Source organism: Fringilla coelebs, assembly GCF_963513975.1.
Source record: "Fringilla coelebs genome assembly, chromosome: 9".
NCBI lineage: Eukaryota > Metazoa > Chordata > Aves > Passeriformes > Fringillidae > Fringilla > Fringilla coelebs.
The window spans coordinates 14658397-14683782 of NC_140067.1; the positions used below are offsets into that span (position 1 = coordinate 14658397).

At 39.3% G+C, this 25386-nt stretch overlaps 1 protein-coding gene across 1 annotated transcript in view; it reads right to left on the bottom strand.

The window, feature by feature from the left end:
• Positions 1-25386, bottom strand: part of COL24A1 (collagen type XXIV alpha 1 chain) — a gene marked incomplete at its 3' end in the record, with an annotated part of 117400 nt that overhangs the window by 10625 nt on the left and 81389 nt on the right. The window contains exons 29-51 of the mRNA XM_084211809.1: positions 23760-23813; positions 23454-23498; positions 23294-23338; positions 22155-22208; positions 19291-19344; positions 18258-18311; positions 17986-18039; positions 16711-16764; positions 16006-16113; positions 14432-14485; positions 13881-13988; positions 12909-12962; positions 12090-12143; positions 10750-10806; positions 9786-9839; positions 8703-8756; positions 8543-8596; positions 6387-6440; positions 4900-5007; positions 3028-3135; positions 1419-1526; positions 1278-1331; positions 920-982 (exon numbers count right to left, since the gene is read on the bottom strand). Coding sequence (XP_084067935.1) covers positions 920-982; positions 1278-1331; positions 1419-1526; positions 3028-3135; positions 4900-5007; positions 6387-6440; positions 8543-8596; positions 8703-8756; positions 9786-9839; positions 10750-10806; positions 12090-12143; positions 12909-12962; positions 13881-13988; positions 14432-14485; positions 16006-16113; positions 16711-16764; positions 17986-18039; positions 18258-18311; positions 19291-19344; positions 22155-22208; positions 23294-23338; positions 23454-23498; positions 23760-23813 — 1506 coding nt within the window. The remainder of the gene's footprint in view (positions 1-919; positions 983-1277; positions 1332-1418; positions 1527-3027; positions 3136-4899; positions 5008-6386; positions 6441-8542; positions 8597-8702; positions 8757-9785; positions 9840-10749; positions 10807-12089; positions 12144-12908; positions 12963-13880; positions 13989-14431; positions 14486-16005; positions 16114-16710; positions 16765-17985; positions 18040-18257; positions 18312-19290; positions 19345-22154; positions 22209-23293; positions 23339-23453; positions 23499-23759; positions 23814-25386) is intronic.

Genomic DNA, 25386 nt, shown 5'->3' on the forward strand with positions numbered 1-25386 from the left:
AATTTGTAATACTTGTGCTTGGAAAGCGCCCACACATTCTTTAATGTGAAAAGTGATGTGCTAAAACCAGGGGAAACTTAAGTACTCTGATTACAAAAGACCACATATTTATTGAGCTACAACCAACTCTATCTTGAGCTGTTGGACTCTTGTAAGGCTGCCAGTAAGTGCTGCTAAAATGCCACTTTTCAGTTCCATTTCACTTGGAGCAAACTGCTCATGTCCACTCATCATCTCCTACAGGAATGTTTAGAAAAATAAAGTAGCTATTAGAACAGTCCCCTAAAGCTGCTGCTCTGCACCTGGTTGACTGAACAAGTTCAGTGATGGCAAAGGTGGCAGTGAGAGAACATGTTGTAGTGAGGCTTCCCATGATTCAGCCTTTCACACTTGATGCCACACTGGATGCAAAAAAATGCTAAGAACGTTTCCATGGTTTTTGGTGAGTAGCAAAGCAGAATGCCATGAAGAATGAGCTAATGAAGGTTAGGAACATTTTAGATAAAAAGAAAATCTTCATTGAAAAAAGATTACCTTTTAATCAATAATGCCTAAGCACCACTGTGTCTTACTGCAGGCAAAGTTTGATCTCTATTTTCTTTTACTGTAGAACTCAGTTATATAATGAGCAGTTTTGCCAGTGAGAAGAATGTCCAACAGACAAAGAAATACAAAGTCATAAGATTACACTAGGAGATCCACACTTAGTCAGCAGAGCCTGCTTTTTCTTTCAAGATTAAGGGCCCAGCTCTGTTTGTATGTCTGTGTACATGTTGTAACCAGAGCAGTCTTGCATCTAGGCTCAGAAAGGTTTGGGTTCTGGCCTTGTTAATAAGCAAAAGGATTATTTGCTATGTTAAAAACCGTGTACCACTTTCAAACCATCCTAACAATCTCTTTCATGTAGTGAAACACTTACAACTTGGCCTGTTGGACCTTTTGGGCCCAAAATTCCTACGAAGCCAATGTCCCCTGCAGGACCCTGCAAATGCAAAGGAACAGTTTAATCCACCATGGACATTAGCTATCCACCTGTTTCACACTCTTGTAATCAGTGAAAGCAAGATAATTTCTAAGAGCAGTAAGAGTGAAAATATCAAATGCACTGACATAGAATGTTTGTCCTTAGACAGGGAGTACACAGTTCTGCCTACCATGTTCCAACAATCCAGAGATATTGCGAACAAATTAGAGTTAAAGCTGATTAATTCTATGCTTTCATAATGTTCTCACTCTGTAAATAGCTTACAATCTAAGAGAAAAGAACGAGCACATACTTTTGGACCTGGGAATCCTTGAAACCCCATTAAACCTTGATCTCCATCTTCTCCCTGTAATAGGAGCAGGCATCCTTTCCATTAGTGCACGTTGCTAACTCTTGGACTGCTTGTTTTGCATCAAGCCCTGTGGTTACGTACAATCTGTCCTTTCAGCCCAGGGTCTCCTGCTGGCCCCTGGTCACCTGGTGATCCTGGAAGGCCCCGTCTGCCTCGCTTTCCTGGATGACCTAGAAGTCCTCTCTCACCCTGCCAATAAGAAGAAAATATATATTTTAGTACAATTATGGAAGTTACAGATGCAAATAGAGGTTTCCTGTCAGAGGTGTGGAACTTGCTTTCTTCTTAAGAAATATACTTTTTCCATTCATTTTATTTCCCACAGGAAAATGATTAAACATACACCAAAATGCTAATGTGACTTGACTGCTCCTTGAATTGGAAACATAAAAATCATACATGTTGGATCAATTCTAGTATGATATCTCACAGTATAAGCAGTAAAATTCACAAAATTAAATACAGAACAGGCAGGTTAAAAGTGAATTTTAAAAATAATCCTCCGAGCAAGAGACAGTGTACTTGTCAAACTCCCTGCTGTTAGAGTAAAAATCCACATTGATTCAAATGGAAACTAGACAAGTTCCTGCAAGAGAAATCCTCTGAGGACTATCAAATGCACAGAAGATGTCTAGCTCAGGAGGTTATGGAGGTGCAATAAAGGCTGTGAATATACAGATTTCATGCTTATGCTCTTTCCCAGGTTTTACCTTTGTGTTATTTGCCTTGAGTCAGTATGTGCATTATTAATGCTTATTCTGTAATATATGTGGCAACAGTTTCCTCAACTCATCTATTCCTTGCCTTTCTCAGACTGCAGGCACTTCTGAGCAGGAACTACCTCCTACAGCTCATTGTCTAGGCAAAGAAGTAAAATTCAGACTGGAGGCACTGGCAGTAAACACTGCAAATAATGAATACAGTTTATACTAAAGAAAATGATAACAAAGACATTATTTCCAGTAACTGGAGTTCCAGTAAGTTTCCAAGTAACTTAAGGTTTTAAAGAACAGCTTACCAATCAAATCTCACAAAGAAAAAGAGTTTAGATAAAAATCATGATTTTAGATTAAAAAATTCTATTCTAAAAAAAAGAAAATTCTATTCAAAATGAAGAAAATTATCTGTAATTGTTACTTGTTTTCTTGTTTAAAATTGAAATGAGTCTAATTTATATGAGGATATGCTGATATCAGGCACCTGGAACTGCCTGGAAAATGGAGCACACTCAGATTTCTTTCATTCCAAAAGGGCTAAACAAAAACAATTTAAGTCCTGTGATAATTATATACTTATTAGCCCCCAAACCTGACACTTAGGCTTGAAGTTATGGTAATTCTCTACTATTAGATTGCTTAGATGTTTGAATCATCCTGACTGTTCTAGTAGCCACAGAAGTTTAGAAATAAGTCAGGAAACATCTGACCTAAAGCTGGAGTGAATAAATACAAAGTGTTTTGATGGCTTCTGGGAATAGTGTTCAGATGGATGAGATCTCTATTTTCAAACTGCTGTTTATAGAAATGTTGTAAACACAACTTGTAATCTTAGCCTTCAAATAGGACTTGATGTCTTTCACTCACATGATTAACAGCAGTTTGGTGGCTCCACAGCCACCAAATGCAGCAGGAAGAATAAGCAGTATCAGCAAAACTGTAATCAAACAACCAGACCCCATGTGTGTACCCACCTTTAGTCCAGGTGCTCCCATGGGCCCTGGCATGCCTGGCAATCCCTTGGGACCTCGAGCTCCAGGATAACCTGCTAGACCTGGCAAGCCTGAGTTTCCTTGATTGCCCTTAACAAATTGAAAATAATGCTTTACAAGTAGAACAGCCAAGCATGCTTTTTCATTGTATGCTGAAACAGGCAACTTACATAAAATCAGCCAAAACCACTTAATGCTGTCTGTATATATGGACACACAATGATAGTACATCAAAATATATAGAAAGACAATGATCAGCAGATTCATGTGGATTTCTGCTAATAGTCCAAAAGTAAAAGGCTGAAAATTGTTTGAACCTCTCAGTATTCATCTTTCAAGAAGAAATAACTCCACATGAAACAGAATGAGGCTACCTTCCCAAAGAAATATTCAAAATTCAACATGTTTATTTATAATGATCAGGCATGCTGGTAATACTAGTATGCCTGTGTACACACTCTGTAAGGATTCACACACAATAACATTACCAGATGAAGAAGGACCAGAACATTTGTTATGAAATTGTATGAGAGCATCAACCTATCAACAAAAGCAACTATTTTAAATGAAAAAACATGTTAACGAGTACATGGAGTTAAGCCACTTTTGACATGCTACAAAATGGAAATTTGCTACCATACAAATGAATATTTCTGTGGTGTAATTTAATAGAAATCTAAGCATATGTAAATCTTCCCTATTTCCCATGACACTCAGTTAAGCCCTCATAGAAATAAAAAGGTTGTATAAAACACGATTTTTGTATTAAATGTGATTTTTTGGGCTTTTGAATATGGTGATGTGCCTTATAGATTGATGGACTGATAAACTTACATAGCAGAAGTTCTGTCCTTTTTTATTCATTGTGGCAAACATCAATTATAAACCTCTCTTTGTTACAAACTGTAATGGGGTAATGGAGTTGTCTTTACTATGGCTGTATGACATTTTCAGTGGAAAGGCAAAAATGTAAAAATTCTTTGGGGTGATTCTCCTAAATCCAGCTCCAAAGAATTTTAAGAACTTGGAAGAGGTTCATGACCTGAGACTGGAGAAGCTTGAGTAGGGTGCACCTGCCCCCTATGGGTAACTCGTTTAATTTTCTCTTTTTTTCAACCAGATTGGAAATTTATACCTGAAACAACAGTGCCTCATCCAGCACCTTGGCTAATTCCTAACTCCAAATCTAACTCTGTAATCTTTTATGACCAATAATTATTGGTCAATCTGGGGAGAATACTGAGAAATTCATACTGGAAATGAAAATGGTCAGACTTTCAATGATGAGAACTACTCAAGGAATCTTCTCCCCCTCTCTGGAGGGACTAATTGAAGAGCTGTGTCACTGCTCCCAGTGGCAGCAGGTCACCACCTTTGGCCCACTGCAAAGAACAGTCAGACAAAAAACCCATTTCCAAGAATGCTTTTAGATACCTCACATACCTAATACTCTGTTTCACTGGTTTGGGACAAAGCTTCATAATTATTTAGGTGGAGAGGCATAGGTTACAAAGTCAATAAGGAAATGTAGGATTATCTCAGACCCTAAGAGGAAATAGTCTCAGGCTAATTTTCAGGACCAGAATTGTGCAGCCTCTCTAAGAAATGATTTTCACTTAGCTGTAGTTACTACTGTCATACACCAATGAAACTGTTCTCACAGCACACTTCCCTTATGCTAGCTTTGTAACTTGGCTGGAATATCAGGAGCAAAAGAGAACAAAAATAAAAAAAATGGTCTAATTTCCAGAATACTCAGGGAACTGAGAATGGTCTTTTCCTTTTAAATACCTTAACCTTGGAAAATTCTGTAAAATGCAAAATGGCACAGAGGAAATGTGGAAAGCAACTTACCTTAGGGCCAGGCTTCCCCGACAGCCCAGTCTTTCCAGGGTTCCCAGGAATGCCTTCTGGTCCAGGGTACCCAACTGCTCCTTTCTGCCCTGGTGGCCCTGGTTTTCCCTAGAAAAAAAATCAAATCAAATAAAGCACTGTTTGCTCTCTTCATCTTCACCCTCCCAGAACTGGATTTCAGTCACAGAATTTCCTAAACCCTACACAACAACAGACCCAGTGATATGAATGAATAGTTGCAGAGGGAGCTCTGAGTTAGGATGTTTGGTTTAGAATTCTGGTTTAACCTTAGACTTGCCCTGCCATGGGATCTGAGCAACTTCAGCTGAAATCATGGGACTGATCCCTCTGTGTGCCAGTCTGGAAAGTGCCTGGGAGTGTCAATTCTTCACCTGAAGTGAGGAATCCTGATAAAGTCATCTACTTATCCCTGGAAAAAACCCAACCATATACCTTCTCACCCTTTATTTTACTAAATGCTCAGTACTGGACTTTCACAAATTTATGCTGTTCAAATTTGAACATATCAAAAATACAAATTTGTAATATGGCAAGTTTGTGGTAACTGTTGCTATACTTGCACAAAAAAGGCCTCATTTGGGATGAGTTTTAGTTCTAGTTCTAGTTTTACTGCCTTCTCCTCATTTCTCTGTATGTCCCCACTTTCCTCCTTTTCCTTTGCCTGCTGAATGATTCCTGCAGCTCTCCAAAAGAAAATGTTGAGTGTTTACAAAGGACACACAGTTCCTTTTCTTCAAGTCTCCTCTTGCACTCTGCCCAGCAGGTACAAGCTCTGTGCAACAGCTGCTTTTCTCCAGTTACTGACAATGTTTTGATGTGAGGTAGTAAAATTATTTACAATATGTGCTTGTGTGGCATTATTTATTAGGGGACCAAAATAACCTTGATGCATTTTGTTCTTCATGATGTTTACAGGACACCTACTGCTTCCTGCTCTGTTTTCTCCCTCGGGGAGAAGGGCATGCAAACCAGCTCCTCTGCAGTAACTCAAGAAAAAACATTCACATTTCAGCTCAGGGCAAGCAAGAGAATAAATAAACCTCAAGGCATTTACCACGTGTATCCATCAGGGACATATGGATCCAAACTTCTGTAGGCTGCAGCGGATCAAAGAACTGATGGGGTCAGAAGTGAACACAAGCACAGTTCTGTGCAATATCATGTGATAATGGACTCACAAATGGGCTAATTAAATAACTTCACAAGTGGTAAGGACCTTGTTAGTTGCACATCACTTCCATATGCTGAGTAACTGAATATAATTCAGTATAATTTAACAAAATTTCAAAAATCATGAATATTCAAAAATGACAGGGGTTCCTTTACACTTCCTGGATAATAAAAAGGTTCTTTAGAGTGAACACAAGGCCTTCTGGTAACCCTGACATGATTCAATTTTGGTTTTATTAGTTAGTAATTTCTTTGTTTTATAATTTGAAAATAGGCTGTAGAATTTTGTTACTTACAGGAATTCCAGCTTTGCCTGCTTGACCTGTTACTCCTTTCTTCCCTGTGGGTCCCTAGAAGTCACAAATATTTGTGAACTGACAAATGTCTCAAAGTCAATCCCCTAAGAAGAGCAGAGGATTGTTCCCCTCTAGTATTCATGTTCACATTGCCTGGCTTTGGACCAGATTATTCACATTTCAGGAGACAGCAGAAAGTTTTTCAAGTAAAAGCAAATAGGTTTTTGGCAGAATTGTCTATGCTTTTTCCCTGTTGTGAACCAGCTTTTAAAACTTTTCCAACAATAACCATAAAATGTTTTTCATCATGAATCTGGTAATTTCCCCTGTATCAGCCCTCCTTCTGTGAGGAAGTGCACTTCTACAGCATTTCCTGTACTCTTCAAATTGAAGTCATGAAATGTAAATGCACTGAATGTCTGTGGAAGAGAATATTAGAAAACAATAGTGTCACATATCACAGATGTGAACACTTGTTCTTATCTAAGATCTACACAAAAGATAAAACTTTCTTAAAACCAGAACTATTTTCATCTTGACTGATCTAGAAATTGGTAGTCTTAGAAAACTGAGAGATACAGAGCAGATAACATTCTAATAAGTGGTTTAGTGACACAGGAGGCCATGCACCAAGGAAGAAAAGCTCAGAATGGTCAAAAGCTTCCCAGAGAACTTTGTTATAGGATAGTCTGCACAGAATACAAACATTTATAGCATCAATTTTATCCTGCCTCTAAAAGATGCAACCACTGAAGAACAGGGACAATAATAACACTTTTTAGCACAGAGCAAGTAGAAAAAGTTTTCCAAGATTTTCCAGACTATATCAAAAATGCTTCTCAAAGCAAATGTTGTGCTATCACTACTGTGCTGCAATATGACAGAACATGCAATAAAGTGAAAAAGCCTGGGTTACTTTAACTCTAAATGTTTTATAATTGTGCAAATATGACAAAACCAGCAAAATGTTGTTCTATTGTCAATTTAACACTTTTTTTGCGAAGAATGGCATAAAGAAGTCCACCAGTCAGAACTGGAATGTGCATATTCAAATAACCTAATGCGTTTTTATTAGGATTTCTGGATGCATGTAAAGAAAACCCAGCTGATTCAGTGTTGCAGTGTGTGGGATCAGCTTTGCAAGGCTTGCTATAGCAGCACCAGGAATGGCACCCCAGTTAAGACTCTGTCACTGCTCTCACCACTAACACTTCTGTGGAAATCTTTAATTTCTTATGGGCAGCTCCATGCTGGATATTGGTTCCACATTTGTAAATGGCTGAATTGATCTGAGGGGCATTTGCAAGACAAAGAAAACATTTCTTCAAGAGGAACTACTGATTTTGTCCCGGGATGTGAGTAGTTTGTAAAAGCAATAGATCTGAGTTCACAGCTCACAATGTCTCCACATCACATTTCCTTTCTGTTGCTTCAGTCAGTTCCAGTCTACTACAGATTCCTGGAGTTACCTACAAAATTTTGAAACTCTCATAGAGTTGCTTCATGGAACTTCTCAGACAAAATATCTCATTTAAATTGCAATGGTAATTGGTATTTTAAGAAATCTTTTAGCCTAAAGCTTTTGAAATCTCAAAAGCCAATGACATTCAGTCCATGGAAGAACATAAACACTTTTGGCAATTTTCAACACACCACCAAGATGAGCTAATATTTCTAAAGAGAAAGATTTTGTCTTTGATCTTTGTCGTGACTTGCTCTGTCATTATTGCTCTAGTATTCCGTAGCAAATTCCTTATTCCCAGATCTCTGAAAACTCAGTGCTGTGCAGTACCAGGAGGCTTCATTTACAGATCTGAGAAGCAAAATCCCAGTTGGCCTCCAGAGCTACTTTAACACAAGAAACTCCACTTTAGGGGATAATTAAATATCACTCAAACGTTTTCAAAAGAGCTTCTCATAATGATTGATATCACTCCAAAATAAAACTGCTTACCTATCAAATAACACCTATTTACTAACCAAGATCATTATGCAATTTTCCACTTTATATTTTTTTTTTGTCCCTGCAGGTATGAAAAGGAAACCCAAACACTTAGTTTTAGCCTTATGGAATAATTTTCCAAGAATAGCCAGTGAACAACAAAACCCTACAAATTCCAAGTCAGTGCAGTTTTGATTTACTTTTTTCTACTTACTTCTGAACCTCTTTCTCCTTTTAGTCCTTGCTCTCCCAATTCACCTGGCTCTCCCTTTGAAGAGAACATACATTAAATAAATGCAATGAATCATTTGAATGCAAATGAAAAGATATTTTCAACAGTCCATAGAGAAATCTGCCTTGTTTGAAATACTTACTGGAGGTCCTTGCTGTCCAATAGGTCCTCTAAGCCCTGGAAGACCCATATGACCCTGGGAAGGAGAAAATATGACATATTGCAATAGAGGAGCTCAGGCTGCCATGCTCAGTGAGCTGCAGACTTCCTTGTAAAGGAAAGTTTAGCTCCTGGGAGGTGTCAGGTGGACCCAGATTCATTGACACAACCTAGAAAAAGTATGGTCAGACCTCCAAGATCAAACTCTACAGAGCTTTTATTCTTTACATTTTCTACTCCACGCTGTGAGTGGGAATTACACATTGTTTAAACATGTCTGCACTTCTGTAAGCATAGATTTGGTTCATGCATTTATTACTGTGTCTGTCTGTGTTCCTGTGTAACTTGGATATTCTGTGCCACGGACTGTCTCTCTTGTATTTCAGTGAACTGCATCAGTGATAAGCATGAGTTCCCATCCAATTTTTATGTGCTGAAAGACTGAATATAATTAATAATTTTTATGTGTTGAACGACTGAATATAATTAATGAATAATTTTAATTATTAGATTTAAAATAAGTAGTGCTTAAATTTCAGAGAAAAATGTTAACTAATACAGTATGACAGAAACACAGAACTGTTTATGTTAAAAGTGACTCTTTCTCAAACAAGGCCAGCTAGAAATGATTGTCCAGGACCATGTCTAGTCAAGTTTCCAGTATTCCCACAGCTAGAGACCCCACAACCTCTCTGGGCAGTCTGTTCTGGTGCTCAGTCATCCTCTCAGTAAAAAAGAAAGCCATTTCAAAAGGAATTTCATGTGTTCAGCTTTTGCCCTTTGACTCCTGTCCTGTCACTGGACACTACAGAGACAAGTCTGTGGAGCTCATCTTAATTTCCTCCCATCAGGTATTTATACACACGAGGGTCACTGAGGAGTTGCAGCTCCCATGTCCCCACAGGAAAGATGCTCCAAGAGGTTCCAGGAGTGCAGCAGGGCAGTGAGGGAACAGCACAGGCATCTCTGCACCCTTGTGAGGGAAGGTGGCACTGCTGCTGCATTACTCCCCATCTCTGCAGGGCATGCCATGCTCAAATCAAGACTAAAACCCAAGAGGTATTACCTTGTAGCCCTCATCTCCAGGCTCTCCTCTGTCTCCACGTTCACCACTTCGACCCTGCAGAGCAAACCAGGGAGCAAAATGAAACAGCTGGACTGAATATAATGCTGCAGTGAAATATGGACAGAAAGCTGGGATTTCTCTTAAATTATCCATGAGAGGGAACTGAGGAATACAAACATAAAGGGTAGCTTGGCTAAAGGAATAAACATGATTTTTTCCTAAAGAGAGTGCATTGCAGTCAGACAGTAGACACAGTCTAAAATTTTTTGTAACTGAAGACTGGAAGCTAAAAGATAAATATTACATGGTGCTTAATAAAACAGGAGCTTCAGTGGAGCTTCTCCAGATTTATACTTTTATATATATATATATATATATATATAAATATATATATATGGATTTAAAATCTGAATGGATAAATGAAGTGACTCTGGTTTCAAGACATGCAAGGAAAACACTCTTATGGCTTCTGTTAGACAGCCCTTTAAAAATTGGATTCTTTTCTGAAATGACTTGCTGTACTCACAATCTGCTTTAATGTTGAAGTTTGTACTAATAATTTTGACAGGTTCATGAATGCTGCTGAGATACACTCTACAAATGAATTCAGTACAAAAATGGTTACAAAATGAGCTGGATTAGTTTGCAGGGATAATAATTCGTATTTTTGATTAGTAAGGCAATTAAGTATAACTCAGGATAAACAGAGAGGGTAAAATTCTTTTCTAAAACGGGCTGATGTAAACACAGACTAATGGCATTATGTAATTAAATGGAGGGCACAGATGTTTAAGCAGGAAAGAGCACACAACAGCATTTTCAGACTGAGATGACTCATTAAAGGACCATTATTCTATATTTTAGTACCCATTCCTGAAACAATGATATAAAGCTTCAGAAATAAATGCATTTGCTCTTGTCCTGAGATGCACTAATATAATTTTTTTGAGAAAGAAAGACCTACTGGTTCACCTATGGGCCCAGGTAGTCCAGGGACTGTATTGTCTTCACCTGGGTAACCCTAAACCAAAGAGAAGGATTAAAAAATGTTAACTTGGAAGTTCATGTACCATGCACATAAATTCAAATGCTAATAAAAAGCAGAGATGTTGTATAGATGCTAAAAGTGAATATGATGCTTATGGTTTAATATCATGGGTGTGGTAACTCCATTTTAACATTCCCCTAAATGTCCCAAAGACATTAAGAACTAAAAAACCCTAAATATTTGCTTTATTCTCAAAGGCAGCTATAAGAAAAAAACAACAATTAACTGAACAATATCCATGTAATCATGCCTCTGTTTAATGAAAAAAAAGGATAAACAGGATATTTGACAAGGGGAAAAAAGAAAATTTCTTCCACTATTTTGAGAAACACACTTAATAGAAAGAAAAACAAGAGTACAGAGGACTCCAATGTCAAGCCTGGAGTTGATTAAAATTTAAATATGAAATAACTGACATCCAAGTTAATAAACAAAAGATTATCTATTCCAGATGATACCTAGCAACAGTAATGCAAAGAGAATCACAATTTAAATACGATTGAGGACTTCTACAGTGCACCACAGTGGTTTTTCAGAAGTGACCCAGCAACCTAAGCACCTAGCTGTCCACAAATCAGTTTTCAGTTATTGTTCCTTAAATCATATCAAAACCTATTTACAACATCAGCCACTAAATGCCTATTCAGAGTATTTATTGCAAAATTTGCTCCAGGTTTGTAGCTCTGTGTCAAGGGCAGCTCCAATCCAATCTTCATGAAGTGACTCCATGTACCTGCCTTCTTGGGTTTCAGAGAGCATACAAATCTGTTTTCAGGATTTGAGACTTGAGAGAAAAACAATAAATTTGACACTAAAATAGCAGCACTGAGGCCACATCCTGTCCCTAACATTTTATATTAACCACAGACATTTGTCCATCCTAGCTGGACTTTCAGGCAGATCTGTGGGTGTGCTCACAGGCTCAGAGTTAAGTAAATATTTAGCTGGTTCTGCACTGATTATTTTTATCAGCAGTGCTCGCTAAGGGCAGTGCTGCTGTCTGACACAATGGACTGTGTTCTGTACAATGGGTACCTTGTGCTTTAAAACCTCAAACATTTTAACAGTGTAATTGTGGGCTCCAGCTCTGAATGACCCATCTCCTCACTTTGCATTTCTTTTCCCAGTCTTTGACAACACTAACAAATGCTGCAAATGGTGCCTTTTGCTGCTTGCTGTGGAAAACAGTGGGTTTGCAGTAACATTTCCTCTCTTTATAACTTCACAAAACAGATCAGTAAAACCCATGTTCTTACCTTTTCTCCTTTGGGGCCTGGGGGCCCTGAGGGCCCTGGAGGGCCCTGGTGACCCTAAAGAAGCAAACCAAACACAAATTGTTTTAAAACACATAATAAAAGAAATAGCTAATTCCAAAATTTCTTTTAGCTCCTTGCTACATTTCTTTTTCTGCTTGAAAATTATTCTAAATCATGTTATGATGACAAAATCAATGGCAGAAAATGGACTGTGTGCAGGAAAAGCTCTTGCATTTTGGGAAACTGCATGTTCTGGTAGGGCTTAGTGCAGGGACAGGAGCTGGGCTGGGTCTGGCTTCAAGGTCAGGGCCAGTGCTGGGTGTTTTTGTTTGGAGAAGAGACTGGACAGTCTGCTCTGTGAGAGGGTGACACCATCCATCTATGATGATTTTCACAGCTATTTTTCAGTGAAAGCCACAATATCTTTGTGTCATTCAACTAACCTCATTCAATCAGTTTCTGTTGCTTAAATGGAAACTACATGCCCAGAGGTGGTGGTGTTTGCTGCACTCTCTTTACAATGAATAGCTGCAGTAGGTTTAGAGGAACTTTATTCAGAGGGGGTGAGATACATTGGATAAACAGCAGCTTAAAGTTTGTGGTAAAACCCCCCTGTGAGCAAACTAACAAAAAACCAGGCAACCTTGCTTAAGGCTAACATTTCTGAGTAGGCAAACACACCACATAAACATACGTGAGTATCTGGCTGTCCTGAAAATATTTGTGTAGTCTAGATACAGATTCCTAGGATATTTGAAATCAGAGTACCACAGACTTACTTTGGGATGTATATGGACATGAATTCAGTAAAAAACGTACCCCATAACCTGGAATTCCTGGCTCTCCTCCAGGTCCCATTCCTCCTAGATGTCCCTGTTAAACGGACAGAGAGAGAGAAACGAGCTCCTTTCTAGAGTGCTACAACAATGCCTACTATACAAAGTAAGCACTTGGGAAAATCTTGAAATATTGACATTTGACACCATGGACAACTTTCTTGTTCATTTATTAAAGAGTACTGGGCTTTTCATTTAAATGGTCAATGTTTTGAGTCCTAACCTTATAGTCTTTGTGCATAATTAAATCAAAAAGATCTGAGCTTTGAGAGGTGAGGAAGAATTCTCTTTATAAGTGCCAAGGGAAGCAGGGAGTGGTCATCACCTCAGAAAGTTGACTCCTTTTTTTGAAAATATTGGCCATTAGATAGTAAACTTTGCTTCTGTGCTTCATTCACACTGCTGCATTCAGTGGCCACAGGAGTGGACTGAGACAGGCATTTTGCCTCTCTAGTGTGGAGCCTGGATGCTGCTGCGCATCTGTCACACAGTATGGAGCAAACCTGGGGAGCTTACTATGAAAGGAGCTAAAAGTTCATGGAATAGACTTAATTCAGTTAACTTGGGACCAGATTCCTATTTTGTAGGAGCAGTAGCCTTCATCTGAAGTGCTTTGTTTCAGCCATGGCTAAAACAAAACTGATGGTAAAACATGGCTGATGGTACGTGATAGCAAACCCCTTGATTTTTGCTCCTGGAACTGGAAAGGTTTATAAACTGGAAAGGTTTATAAACTGGAAAGGTTTATAAACACCCCCAGCAGTGAGGTGGTATGTGCAGAGTGAGACAGGAGTGTTCCATGGCAAGCTCTGCCATCCCACTCCCACAACTGTCAGATGACCAAAAGCCTGAGGTGGCTCCTTCCAGACCATGCCCCAGGTTTCTGTCTGGAAAGGTGAACAGGTCTCATTCTGATGCTGAAAGAGCTCTATAGGTAACAAGGGTTTGTACTAACCGTGGGACCTCGAGTTCCTCTTGCACCTTTAGGACCAGTTTTTCCAGGTTGGCCAGAATCACCAGCAGGTCCAGTTTCTCCTGGAGGGCCAAGCTGCCCCTTTTCTCCCTGTTGGTATTATTGTATTAAAAATACTAAGAGATTGACACTTAAGCAGTTGATGCTTCATCAAAATGTGTAACAGCATTATTTAATAGGTATGACATTTACTGTATGTTATTTACTGTAGTTATTAGAATGTCTGAGCCCAGAACTCTGCAGTATAAAAGAGGCTCTGCTAAACCTTCCCATTGTGTTTTTGTTTTCTTTTAGTCAAAGCTTAAAGCAGAAACTGTTCTGAGTTGCAAAACCACATCTTGATACAAGTTTAAATTTCCTAAGACCTTGAATGTTATTGATTGCAGAATGATGACAATTGCTATGGCTAACAAGTAAAAAATTGGCTTGAAGCATGACACAAAACAGGGATAGTTTTGGTTCAATGGAATTCTGTAATGTAAATTTGAGTTTCAGATTAAAGGAAGGGAACTGGGGAAGATGAAAAACACTACCTTCTTTCCTAATCGGCCCCTCTGACCTGGATTTCCTGGTGGTCCTTCAGGGCCCTATAGATTTATTAGAGAGAGAAAAAGAAATGATTGAGAAAGGCCTGGACACATGTTTAAGCTCTGCTCCAAAGTGCAGAACTAAGTAGGCTTTGGTAAAGCAGAGAGGTGGGAGGAGAAATGTCATTAACTGTGTCTTCAAGCAAGTTAGTAGGGCTGTCTCAAATTATAGCATAAACAAGTGGGCAAGTTTCAGGGATCATTTATCAAAGTAGTGGAAATGCACTGCAAATAAGGGAGAAAAAAACCCATTAAATCTTGTCCACACAGAAAATGTTACTTTACAGATTTGTGAAGCTTATTTGTTGCTTTGTAAGTTACTGTTTAAGGAAAATGTAATGTTGCTCTCACCTCCAATGAAACACTCAGACAATGGGCTATAGGAAAATGATTTCCATGTTTAGACTAGGGTATTATGATCTGTCTGCATCCCTAGAATGAGGTCAAACCAAAACTGTGATGTGTACACTCCCAGATGCCAGGGAGGACGAGTGGAGAAGAAGGCAGCTCTACAGCTGCTTTTGGAACATGCAGAACAAAAACGTGAAAAATCCCTCCCTAACCACATCCTCCCAAAAATCGAATTGCCAGACCTGCCTGTCTCTCTGAGGCACAGAAGCACTGCTGATGTTGATTATTGTACACAAGTATAATTACATAAAGTGTAGCTATGCCAGTGTTGAGCTGTTTTACAACTATTTCAACATATGAAACTTCCAATGTTCCCCAAAAGTACCAATTCAAAATAGAGTCAAAGAAACAAAACTTGTTCTGCAGCGCACTAAGGGTGCCAACAACCAAAAGAACACTTTTTTCATTTCCTAGAAAAGTAGTTAACAGTGAAGAACCCAGGACAAAAGACAGCAGAATGCAGCACTGATGCTTAGAGGACAGAGTGGACAGTGCTCCCAGCCATGAGCAGCTGGAACTCAAAGCAATGTTTTGTCAGACCCCACCATCACATAAGAGCTACACAGAAGGAGCCAGAGGACTGCAGATGGGAGCATGATGATTTTTGGTAAGGGAAGCTGGTCTGATTTAAAGCTACAATACTTGTTTTGGAAGCTGTGCTCCAAAATTGTTCTCGTGAAGAAGTTGCATACAATTTCATGGATGGAGTTTAGTTGCCAGGAGTGATGCCAGAACACATAGGCAAGCTGATCTGACAATGTGGTCTGTGAATTCTAACGCTTGTCTACTATTTGATCTGTGTATGTTTGATGCCACATTGTTTGGAGAGGAGAGATCTGAAGTGAGAGGCTCCAGGTTGTGTGGTACATGTGTCTGGATGACAGATGGTGAGGAATCTCTATTTGCCAAGAGGTCCCATATTTAAGATAGGAAAAGCATTTGTCTCTTCTCTCTGCCAATCCTGAACCACACTGGAAGCTGATTTAAATACAGTCATCTCTAATTACATAGAAAACCAGGAAAATCCAAAAGAAAGGAAGAAAGAAAAATTACCTTTGTTTACTAAAGGCAAACAAGCAAGAAGTCCATTTCAACCAGAAAACACTTACAGGAATTCCCATCAGGCCGGGTTCACCAGGGGGCCCAGCAATTCCTGGTAATCCCATCTCTCCTTTTTCACCACCTTCTCCAACAAGTCCCTGGTCTCCAGGGTCTCCCTAAAACACAGTTAAAAAAACCCCAAAAATCCCTTAGTCAGCCTGCTTCTACAGAATTACTTGTTCATAAGAAAAGGGAATTCTGGATCTCTAAGTTTGAAAAAAATCACTCTGAAACTGATGTGAACCTTACCAGTCAAAATCAGATCAGGCTCTAAGTTAGAGTAAAACCCTTTCTATGCCATTCCTACACTCCTACAGCCACATTTTGCCTCATCCATCACCAAATATCTGAGGTTGTACTCTATGACACCCCCTATCCTGGCGCCTGTCACAGTCCCTGGCACAGCACTGATCTAATGTGGGGAGCAGAGCAGCCTTGGGCTTGCTTCCTCCAGCACTTCAGTCCCCACAGACAAGAGCTGTACTCAGGTAAAGCTTGCTTTTCTTTGTCAAGCCATTCAGCTTTGCAGCCTTTGCAAGCTAGATATGTACCCCAAAGGTACAGAAAAGCCTGTACTTTGCAGCACCTCCTAGGCTAAAACTAAGTGCACTCAACTGGGCTCAGTTGATCTGGGGCTGACCTAGGATAAAAGGGAGATTTGGGTCCTTAGAGCAATTAGAGTACTTCACATCTGCTGCAGAAATTGAAGGTACCTTTGGGCCATCTTTTCCTTGAATGCCATCTTCTCCTGGAGGCCCTGGTTCACCCTTATAGAAAGAAACAGTTGAAAACAAAGTTATTGCCTGTATTTCTTGGCTAGTTTTGTACATGTTTATTATCTTTTGGACAACTTTTAGTTGCTGTTACAGTTTATTTATCTTCAGTGTCACAGCCCATGAATATCCAATGCAAGAAAACAAAAAAGATCATCAGCATTAGAAAAATGAGGCAATATTATGCTGATATAACCCTGGGGATTTAGGCAGCAGCACTGAGATTTTGTTTGGATTGAGAGTATATAACATGCAATTACAGTAACCTCAAAAATATACCAGTTCTGTCCTGAAACTTCCATGTTTATGTGGATAACTACTATATTGGTATGTTTACTGTAGGGCCACTTACCATTAGAAATATTTCAGCATTATAATCACAGAATCATCAAGGTTGAAAGGAAGCTTCAAGACCATCTAGTCCAACCATCAGCCCCACCATAATCATATTCCCAAGTGCCACACCCAGATGCCTCTCAAACACTTCAAGAGACTGTGACTCCAACACCTCCCACGGCAACTTATTCCAATGTCCAACCACTCTCAGTGAAAATTTTACTTGTAATCTGAAGGTTCCAATCTGAAACTCTCTTGGTACAACTTAAGGCCATCCACTCAATCCTTTGCTGGCTGGCAGAAGAGACTGACCCCCACCTCACTGCAGCCTTCTTTCAGGTAGTTGCAGAGAGAAAGGAGCTTCCTTTTCCTCAGGTTAAACAACCCCTGCTCCCTCTGCTGCTTCTCAAAATCTGTGCCTCAGCAGCTCCATTGCCCTTCTCTGGACGTGCCCCAGCACCTCAATGTCCTCTTGTGAAATGAGACCCAGAACTGGGCACAAAGCTCAAGGTGCTCCTTCACCAGTGCCAAGTACAGGAAAAATTCCCTGCCCTGCTGCTGGCCACTCTGCTTCTGGCACAGGCCAGGGGCCACTGGCCTTCTTGGGCACCTGGGCACAGCTGGCTCATGTTCAGACGGGCTGATGACCAGCACCTCCAAGTCCCTTTCTGCTGAGCAGCTCTCAAGCCACCCTTCCCCAGTCAACACTCTTTTTACCTTACTACAATACTACACTGGATTTTGTTTTTTCTTTTAAAAAAGAGGCTATCAGAAAATAACTTCTTACTGAATTCTTCTGTTAAATCAATATTTCTCAACCTGCACTTCATTCGTAACATACTTGTCTGATATGGAAGAGGATTTGCATCCACAGCTTACCCTCAGACCTTGGTCACCTGGTTCTCCCGCCTTCCCAGCAGGTCCAATGTCTCCCTGGATATCACAAGGAAAATAATCCAATTTTAAAGGACAATATTTTTAACAATGACATGGTTTACAGCTGATGGAGTCATCATGACAATAACAGAATTTCTTACTGGTCAGTTTCCTGTATCACTGTCTACTTGGCTAATGAATCAGATATCTCTGATTTGCTTTTATGAGATTTTGAAAATATAAACATCTTAAGAGAGAATAATTTCAACATTTACCTTTGTGCCTGGTTCCCCCTGCAGACCAGGTTCTCCTTCAGGGCCAGGAGGTCCCTGCATGGTACAAGAGCTACTGTTACATGATCATTAGTAACAATTTTGCAACAATTAAACAATACACCCAAAACTGAAGCAGGAGAATGGGCTGAGATACTGGGAACCATGAAGGTCTGAAAAATCAAATCAAGACAACACAGTTCTTTGCTCTTTCTAGAGCCAAACAGAAAAGAAAGAAGGGTATAGAAGGAGTTCAGGAAATACAGTGTAGGTCAGGAGCATATTGAAGACTCAGCAGTACCCCTGAGCCTGCTCCTCTCACCATAAATTACTGCTGAGCAAGCATCCATCTTCTGCAAATCTGACTGACAACTTCAGCTCTGTTTAGGCGTGGAGCCAAGTAGCCTTTGGAGAACTAAACCCTTTTTGAAGACCTCAGCCCTTAATGAGTTGATGATATCAGACTGGTTTTTGTAAAGTTTACATATAAACCTTCTCTTAGTTAAGTCAGAAGTCTGGATTTTGGGTGACTGAGGAAGAGCATTTCCTTGAATAAGCCGAATCCCTACTGCTCTAAATGAGCTCATCCCTCAGGTACTTCATTACAAATGCTGCTAATACATTCTGTCACATTTCTCTCAATCAAATTTTAATAATAAAGCACAAAACAGAAGTAGAAGTGAGCAAGAAGGCTTTCTACAGCTGCTTTCCTTTATCTACAAATTGAAAGAACATATGATTAATGGTGTTTTATTGCTAGCTGCAAGGAGAACAGTACTTCCAAAAATTGTTTGCTCAATTAAACATTCACCTTCTATGACAAATATCATAACTATATGCTCAAAGGCAGTGCTTACAACAGAACAAGCTACTTATTTTAGACATTCTTTGGTAACAGCTTTAAGTAAAAGTCTCTGGCTGGTTCACGATATTTAAGTCAGCTGCAGGTTTATAAAAATTTTTTAGAAACATATTGTCCAGGATTAGTCAGTTGTTTGAGTACTTGTAATTGTTACATAAGTGATTAAAATCTCACCTCAAAACCTGTTTCTCCAATAGGGCCAGCATCCCCTGGTTGTCCTCTTGGACCCTGGCATTAAACAAAATTTTGGATGCATTATTCAATTAACATTAAATTACATGGTAGAGTGTTCGATTTGTCTCTTCACAATTCCTCCAACTGGAATAAAGATCTGTATTTCATTGTCCTTCCTCCAGAATACAACAGGGTCTCCAAGTCCCACGATGGCCTACAGTACCAACCCTGCTGCACTGAAATAACAAGTCAAATAATAGCACAGATGTCCTTTCTTTTAGATCAAAAATAAATTATTATCTGAACTAAGCTCTTCTCTTGACTAGCTGAGACTTTGTTTAATTAAGGTTTGTTAGACTGTCTGGTTTGCTTTGTGGAAAAGCCTACAGTCTGGTATGGAATTAACTGAAAACAACTGCTTCCCCATGGACAGAACAGTCACTGAGGCATGGCAGACTAAAGGCTGGAGCCTTCTTAGTAACATTGAGAACCATAGCATAAGCATTTTATGATAAGCCTTACATGTAAGGAGTAAATGTCCTGCAGGAACACCCAGGGATCATTTCCCATGTAGGATCTGAGCTCACAGAGCAGGATTCGTGTGTTGGGGAGCAGAAGCTGCCTGTAACAGCTCACAGCTGATTCTACAGCCACTGGGAGTGTGTGTCCAGACAAATCAGCTCTCTGCATGTAACCCACCTTGGAACTTCTAGGAAGTTCATGTCTATTTATCCCTTTGGGACTCATCTGTGCCTAAACACATTCTAAATTCAAAACATTTTCTTGATCTACAATTCTCATGTAAAAGAAAGATGCTGCTTCTATTTATAACAGAAGCCTTTTAAACAAATATTTACTCTTATTTTGTTTCACTTCCTCTTACAGACTCTGTGCATGATTTTGCTCCTCCTGATGACCTGTGAATATTCTCTTCCGTTGTAAAAATACCATAAATTGCATCTTACTGACAGAATTCCGGCAGATGCATCTATTTTACCTTTTATCTTCATTTAAACATGAACTACTAAAACTGTAGTTACTTCCCTTTGATAATTTACTTCATCCTAAACTAAGTTAATTGATTTTAATTTGCAGAAACTCCATGAAATTCCACCAGGCAAGTGTCAGAAAGCTTCAGTTTGCTTCACAAATCAAATATTTCTTCATATTACCATGGAGATCAGGCTGCTGGATCAGTGATGTATCTTTCTCCTGACACTTTCAGAAGCCAGAATTTTATAGCAGTATGGGGACTCCTTTTAACCATGAACACCAGGTAACTTGCACAGGATTTTACTGACACGTCTGACAAGTAGATACAGCTCGAGTGCAATTTAGATCAATCCCGTTAATACAAATAATTGTAATTGCTCATATTTCTCTGCTCCTCCACTAACAATTAGGGCTTTTCTGCTCTGAGTAGAGCTAGTGACAGGGCCAGAAAAGCTCAGCAGCTGGCTTTCACATAGTGACCAGCTGACACAGGATGAAATCAAGCTGCTTGGACAGGCAGCTAAAACAAAGAGCCACGCGTTTTGTTGTGCAACTTCTTCTGTCTTTTTATCACTTTCTAGCTCCACAGACCATCTCCTGAAGACATTTTATTCTTTCAGCACTTGATAGAAAAGATACTCTGCTCATAGGATAAGTGTTTCTTCTGACAGTGAATGTGTAGTTTCTATGATGGTGAGCACAGAGAAATGTAGATCACTTAGATTAGGTAAGGCAGACAGGCACGCTATTGATACAAAAATTCATTTTTGGCCAGAAAATGGCAGGAATTGGACATATAAACCTTTCATTGTAAGGCTCTCAGATGTTGCAACATGTAGATAAGATTTAATAAATTAAAGAGATGTAGTAATAGGAATCCAGTGATAACTATTGGAAAAACACATTTTCTGTGAAATATGTTGCCATTCCTTAAGGTTGGGAGTTCAAGTTAAATATGCAGTTCTATCCTAAAGAAAATTTGCTAGTGTTTTTCTAGCCCTCAAAATGTGCAATTACTTTCTGTAAGCATGGATCAGTAGAAACAATATAATAAAATATTATAAAATAATATTATCAACACTTCACTTTCAAGATTTAAATTAACTACTTGCAATTTACTGTGCAAAATTACTTTCCAGGAGGAATGTGAACACATAATTTTTGACTGCTCTATTAGATTTCTGCACCAGAAAATGGGAGCCTTCTCCCAAATCCTACTTAGACAGCATATGTTCTCTGACTGTATTTACCTAATCTGATTCACCCCCAGAGATGGTGCTGCAATACCATTCCTGTCCCAGCTATATCCTGCTGTTCAGTGCATTTATTTGCTGCAGGTTCTGCCTGATCTTCTGTAACAATATTAGCCAGATGAAAATGAGCGTGGCTTTGACACAGTAACAAGAATCCATCCAGCAGAGGAATGTCTGAGGTTTGTTACAGCAGGCTCTCTTGAACAAAATTCAACCTGCCAAATAGATGTGGTCCCTGTGTTCCTGAACAACAATCCTAATATTTGCCTAAAAAAACACCACTAAAGTATTGCCACATACATTTACCTCATACATAGCACAGATTTCTACCTCAACATGGTGCAAAGCCACATTATGTCGTGGTCTGTGCTCTGTTATTCTCTCTTATGTTGTGCCCCCCTTACTATACAGCTTCCCAACATATCAACAGGACTCCTTATCAAAAGTTTCACTAAGCAAAGGAGGCAAACTCCAGTTCTGCAGTTTGGGAGCAATCACCCCACAATTCCTACCTAACCACAGCTGGCAGCACAGGATCTCAGTACGTGGAGCTTGAGTTGTCAGGGAGCTTGTACAATACATGGAAAAAACTTTGAACAGGCATAAGGACCAACTTACTGGCTCTCCCATTGGTCCTCTGTCTCCTGTGGCTCCTGGAGGCCCAAGCAAACCCTGGAAATTAAAATTTAAAAAAAAGAAGTCACTGGAAAGAGGTTCTCCATACTCTGAGCACAGCCACTTCCTCTCTTGTTTTTGCTCATACAGTAACTAACACAGTAACAGCCATGAAGCATGTGTGGCCTTTTTCTCTGGTTGACATGCACTGACAGATCACTGGCTTCTGTGGCAGGTGAGGGAGTCCTGAATAAGTCCTTCCTCAATTTCTTTTACATACAAATGAATCTTAGGTGAACCACCATTTACCAGTTCATTGTAATTCTCCTAAGATCCACTGGGCTGCTTGGATGTCCAAAGTGCCCTAGGGGCTGTATTTTAGGTAATCAGGAAGGTTCACAGCACACTTTTCTCTCTGCTCAACCTTTCTCATAGCATTTCTATCTCACACTGTCTTCTAGAAGCTGTAGCTGTGGGAGTAATAGATCTGTATCCTGTACTTTGCAATTAATGTGCTATTACACATCATTTCAGCCTCATGAGGTTTTGCTTCATTCATTTCTGTGAAATTACATCTAAAAGTTCTAGTGAATGAAGAGGAAATGAAAACCCCTCATGTCAAGAGAGGCAACGAGCTCCTTAATCTGAGCAGAAAAGGCAAGAGAGGTATGGTGACAACAACATTTTGAGTTTCCACTGCAGAACAAAATCACCATCATTCCTGCTTTATGTTTGATTTTTTGCTTCTCTCTTTGTTGAAAATCCAGTACAATTTGGCCTGACTGATAACCTGCTTTGGAAAAAAAGCCTCAAATAGAACACATTAGATTTCCATTCAAAAAGCACTAAAAGAAGGAATTTTCTCCTATACATGATATTCATTTAACACATTTCTACATCTATCCCTACATTGACAATACATACCTACCCCAAATTCTACCACAGAATTATTGCTCTATGTTACAAAGACTTTCACCCTTCAAATTGCACTTCTGTCCCTGGTTCTTTGTATGAATAAATGCAGACTGCAAAGTTTTCCAGCTGCTCTGAAACAGATAAACTTCCTCATACCCAAGTGTCAAACAAAGTGTGAGATTTTCTGGATTTTTTTGGGTAGAAGTACTAGTGAATTTCATACTCACAAGTGCACCCTGATCTCCTCTTTCTCCTGGATTTCCAGCTTTACCCTGGTTAAAGAGAAAAATCAAAAGACAATGCTGGCTTCAAGTAATTTCCAAACACAGCTCAGAAATCAGAGTTACTGTGTTAAAGCTTACAACAAGCACTGGCTCCAATACTTACAATGAGCCCAGGAACTCCCTTCTTTCCTGGATCACCTCTTTCTCCCTGATAAATAACAAACCATGTGTAAATTCTACATGCATTTGCCTAATAAGCTGCATGCAGTTACTGTGAGTTTAAATGCTGAGTAACTACAGAAAATGCCTCAAAGCGCCTGGAAAAGCCAGAAATTTGCAAATCTCTGGGGTTAAAGGGAAATCACTGATTTCTGCTATGATGGGCTGGAGGGGTTTTTTGTTTGTTTATTTTCATCTGTTATGGTCTACCTCAGTGTTTTCTATAGTACTGAGCAATGCAAACACTCACCTTAACACCTTCTGCTCCCAGTTCTCCTGGAGGACCATCGAGACCTCTTGGCCCCTGAATATTGAACAAGTGGTTTGGAAGACTAATTATGCATAATTTTTGCTCGTCATTAAGGAGATGTTACATAAGCTTAAGGAGAGGGGAAACATTTTGTTAGCAGGAAAAACAATTTTCATTGTGTTTCAAGTGTGAAATAAAGATTCGAAGAATAAAATAAGTTTCTGGTTTGTTGAATTATGAACTTAAGAAGAAAGATTTTTTTAAAAAGTGTGTAAACAAAACATTGAGTGTCTCTGCTGGAGCCAGATGGCAGGCTGAGAGTTTCTGCTCTTTTTTTCATCCACTTTGTGCTCAAGCAGCAGACATGAACTTAGAGGGATTTAGATGATCAGTGGATATACAGAGTACTTGCTTTTGAGCACATTATAAGATGTATATGCAAAAATTAATCTTGCTAGTAAGACTAAAAAGAGCAGATAAAATTCTTCCACTAGTAAACCAGTTGGAGGCAAGATTAGAAGCAATTTATAATTGTGAAATATTGTGGTCTATTGTTAGACTAAAATGTTTTTGTACATTAATCTTTATAAGCAATAGATGAACAAAGATAGCCTGTTATATTATTGTAGCATAATACAGCAAATACCTATTGCCAAAACATTCAGATTTTGTTATTTAAGATTGGGAATTTAAATCCATTAGCTTTCAAGCAAATGAAAAATCCTTAAATATGTCATGAGCAAAATGGAAAATAATATTTTATCCATGATGAGTTAGGAAGTTATTTCCATAATTCTAAAAACCATGACTGTTTAGGTATGGAACATTTAATTAAAACCAGTTAATAACAACTTAAAACTAATGACCACTTCAAAGGAAGAGCTAGATAAGCATCAAGACAGGCTCTTTACAGCAGTGTGCACTGGGAAGATGAGACATAACAACTTTCATGGTGGCATTTGGGCTGGGCTGGCATCAGAAGGAGTTTAGTACACTACTATGGCAGGGCCTAGAGGAAAACAATCTCCATTTCCATGGTGAATTTCTGAGTTGTAGAGAACCTGACATCCTGGGTCATGGTTTATAGTGAAGGGCATCCAATTGTGACTGATTTTCAATCATCAGACTGTTCTAAATGATAATAATAGGGGCTTGTAAAATGACTTTGTTGGAAGCACATCTGAGTTAATTTAGTTTACTTTCTCTCCAAAAAATACCTGTGACTTCCATATGTCTCTTGAATATTTTGCGAAAAAACACACCAGATTTTGTTGTCTCTGCCTCAGACTCACTGATCAATACCAAAACCTCTCTTGGAACACTTTTCTCTGGAGCAAAAGGGAAAATGGCTGACTGGTAACTCAGGAACAGTCTGTATCCAGAATCACTGAGGCTTTTCTCCTGAAATGAAAACCTCTCAGGAACAAGCCTTTCCTGTGAGCTGATATAGAACCACAACCCCTGGCAAAGCCAGAAATATCCCATGAGAATTCATCTGTCATCATTTCAGCACTGCTACTTCAGGCCAGCACAGAGGAACACAGAAAGAGTAGGAAAAGGAAAAAGGGCAGGCAGGGAGAGCTGTATGAAACCTCTGCAGTGTGGGACACAGCTCTTGTGGGGCAAT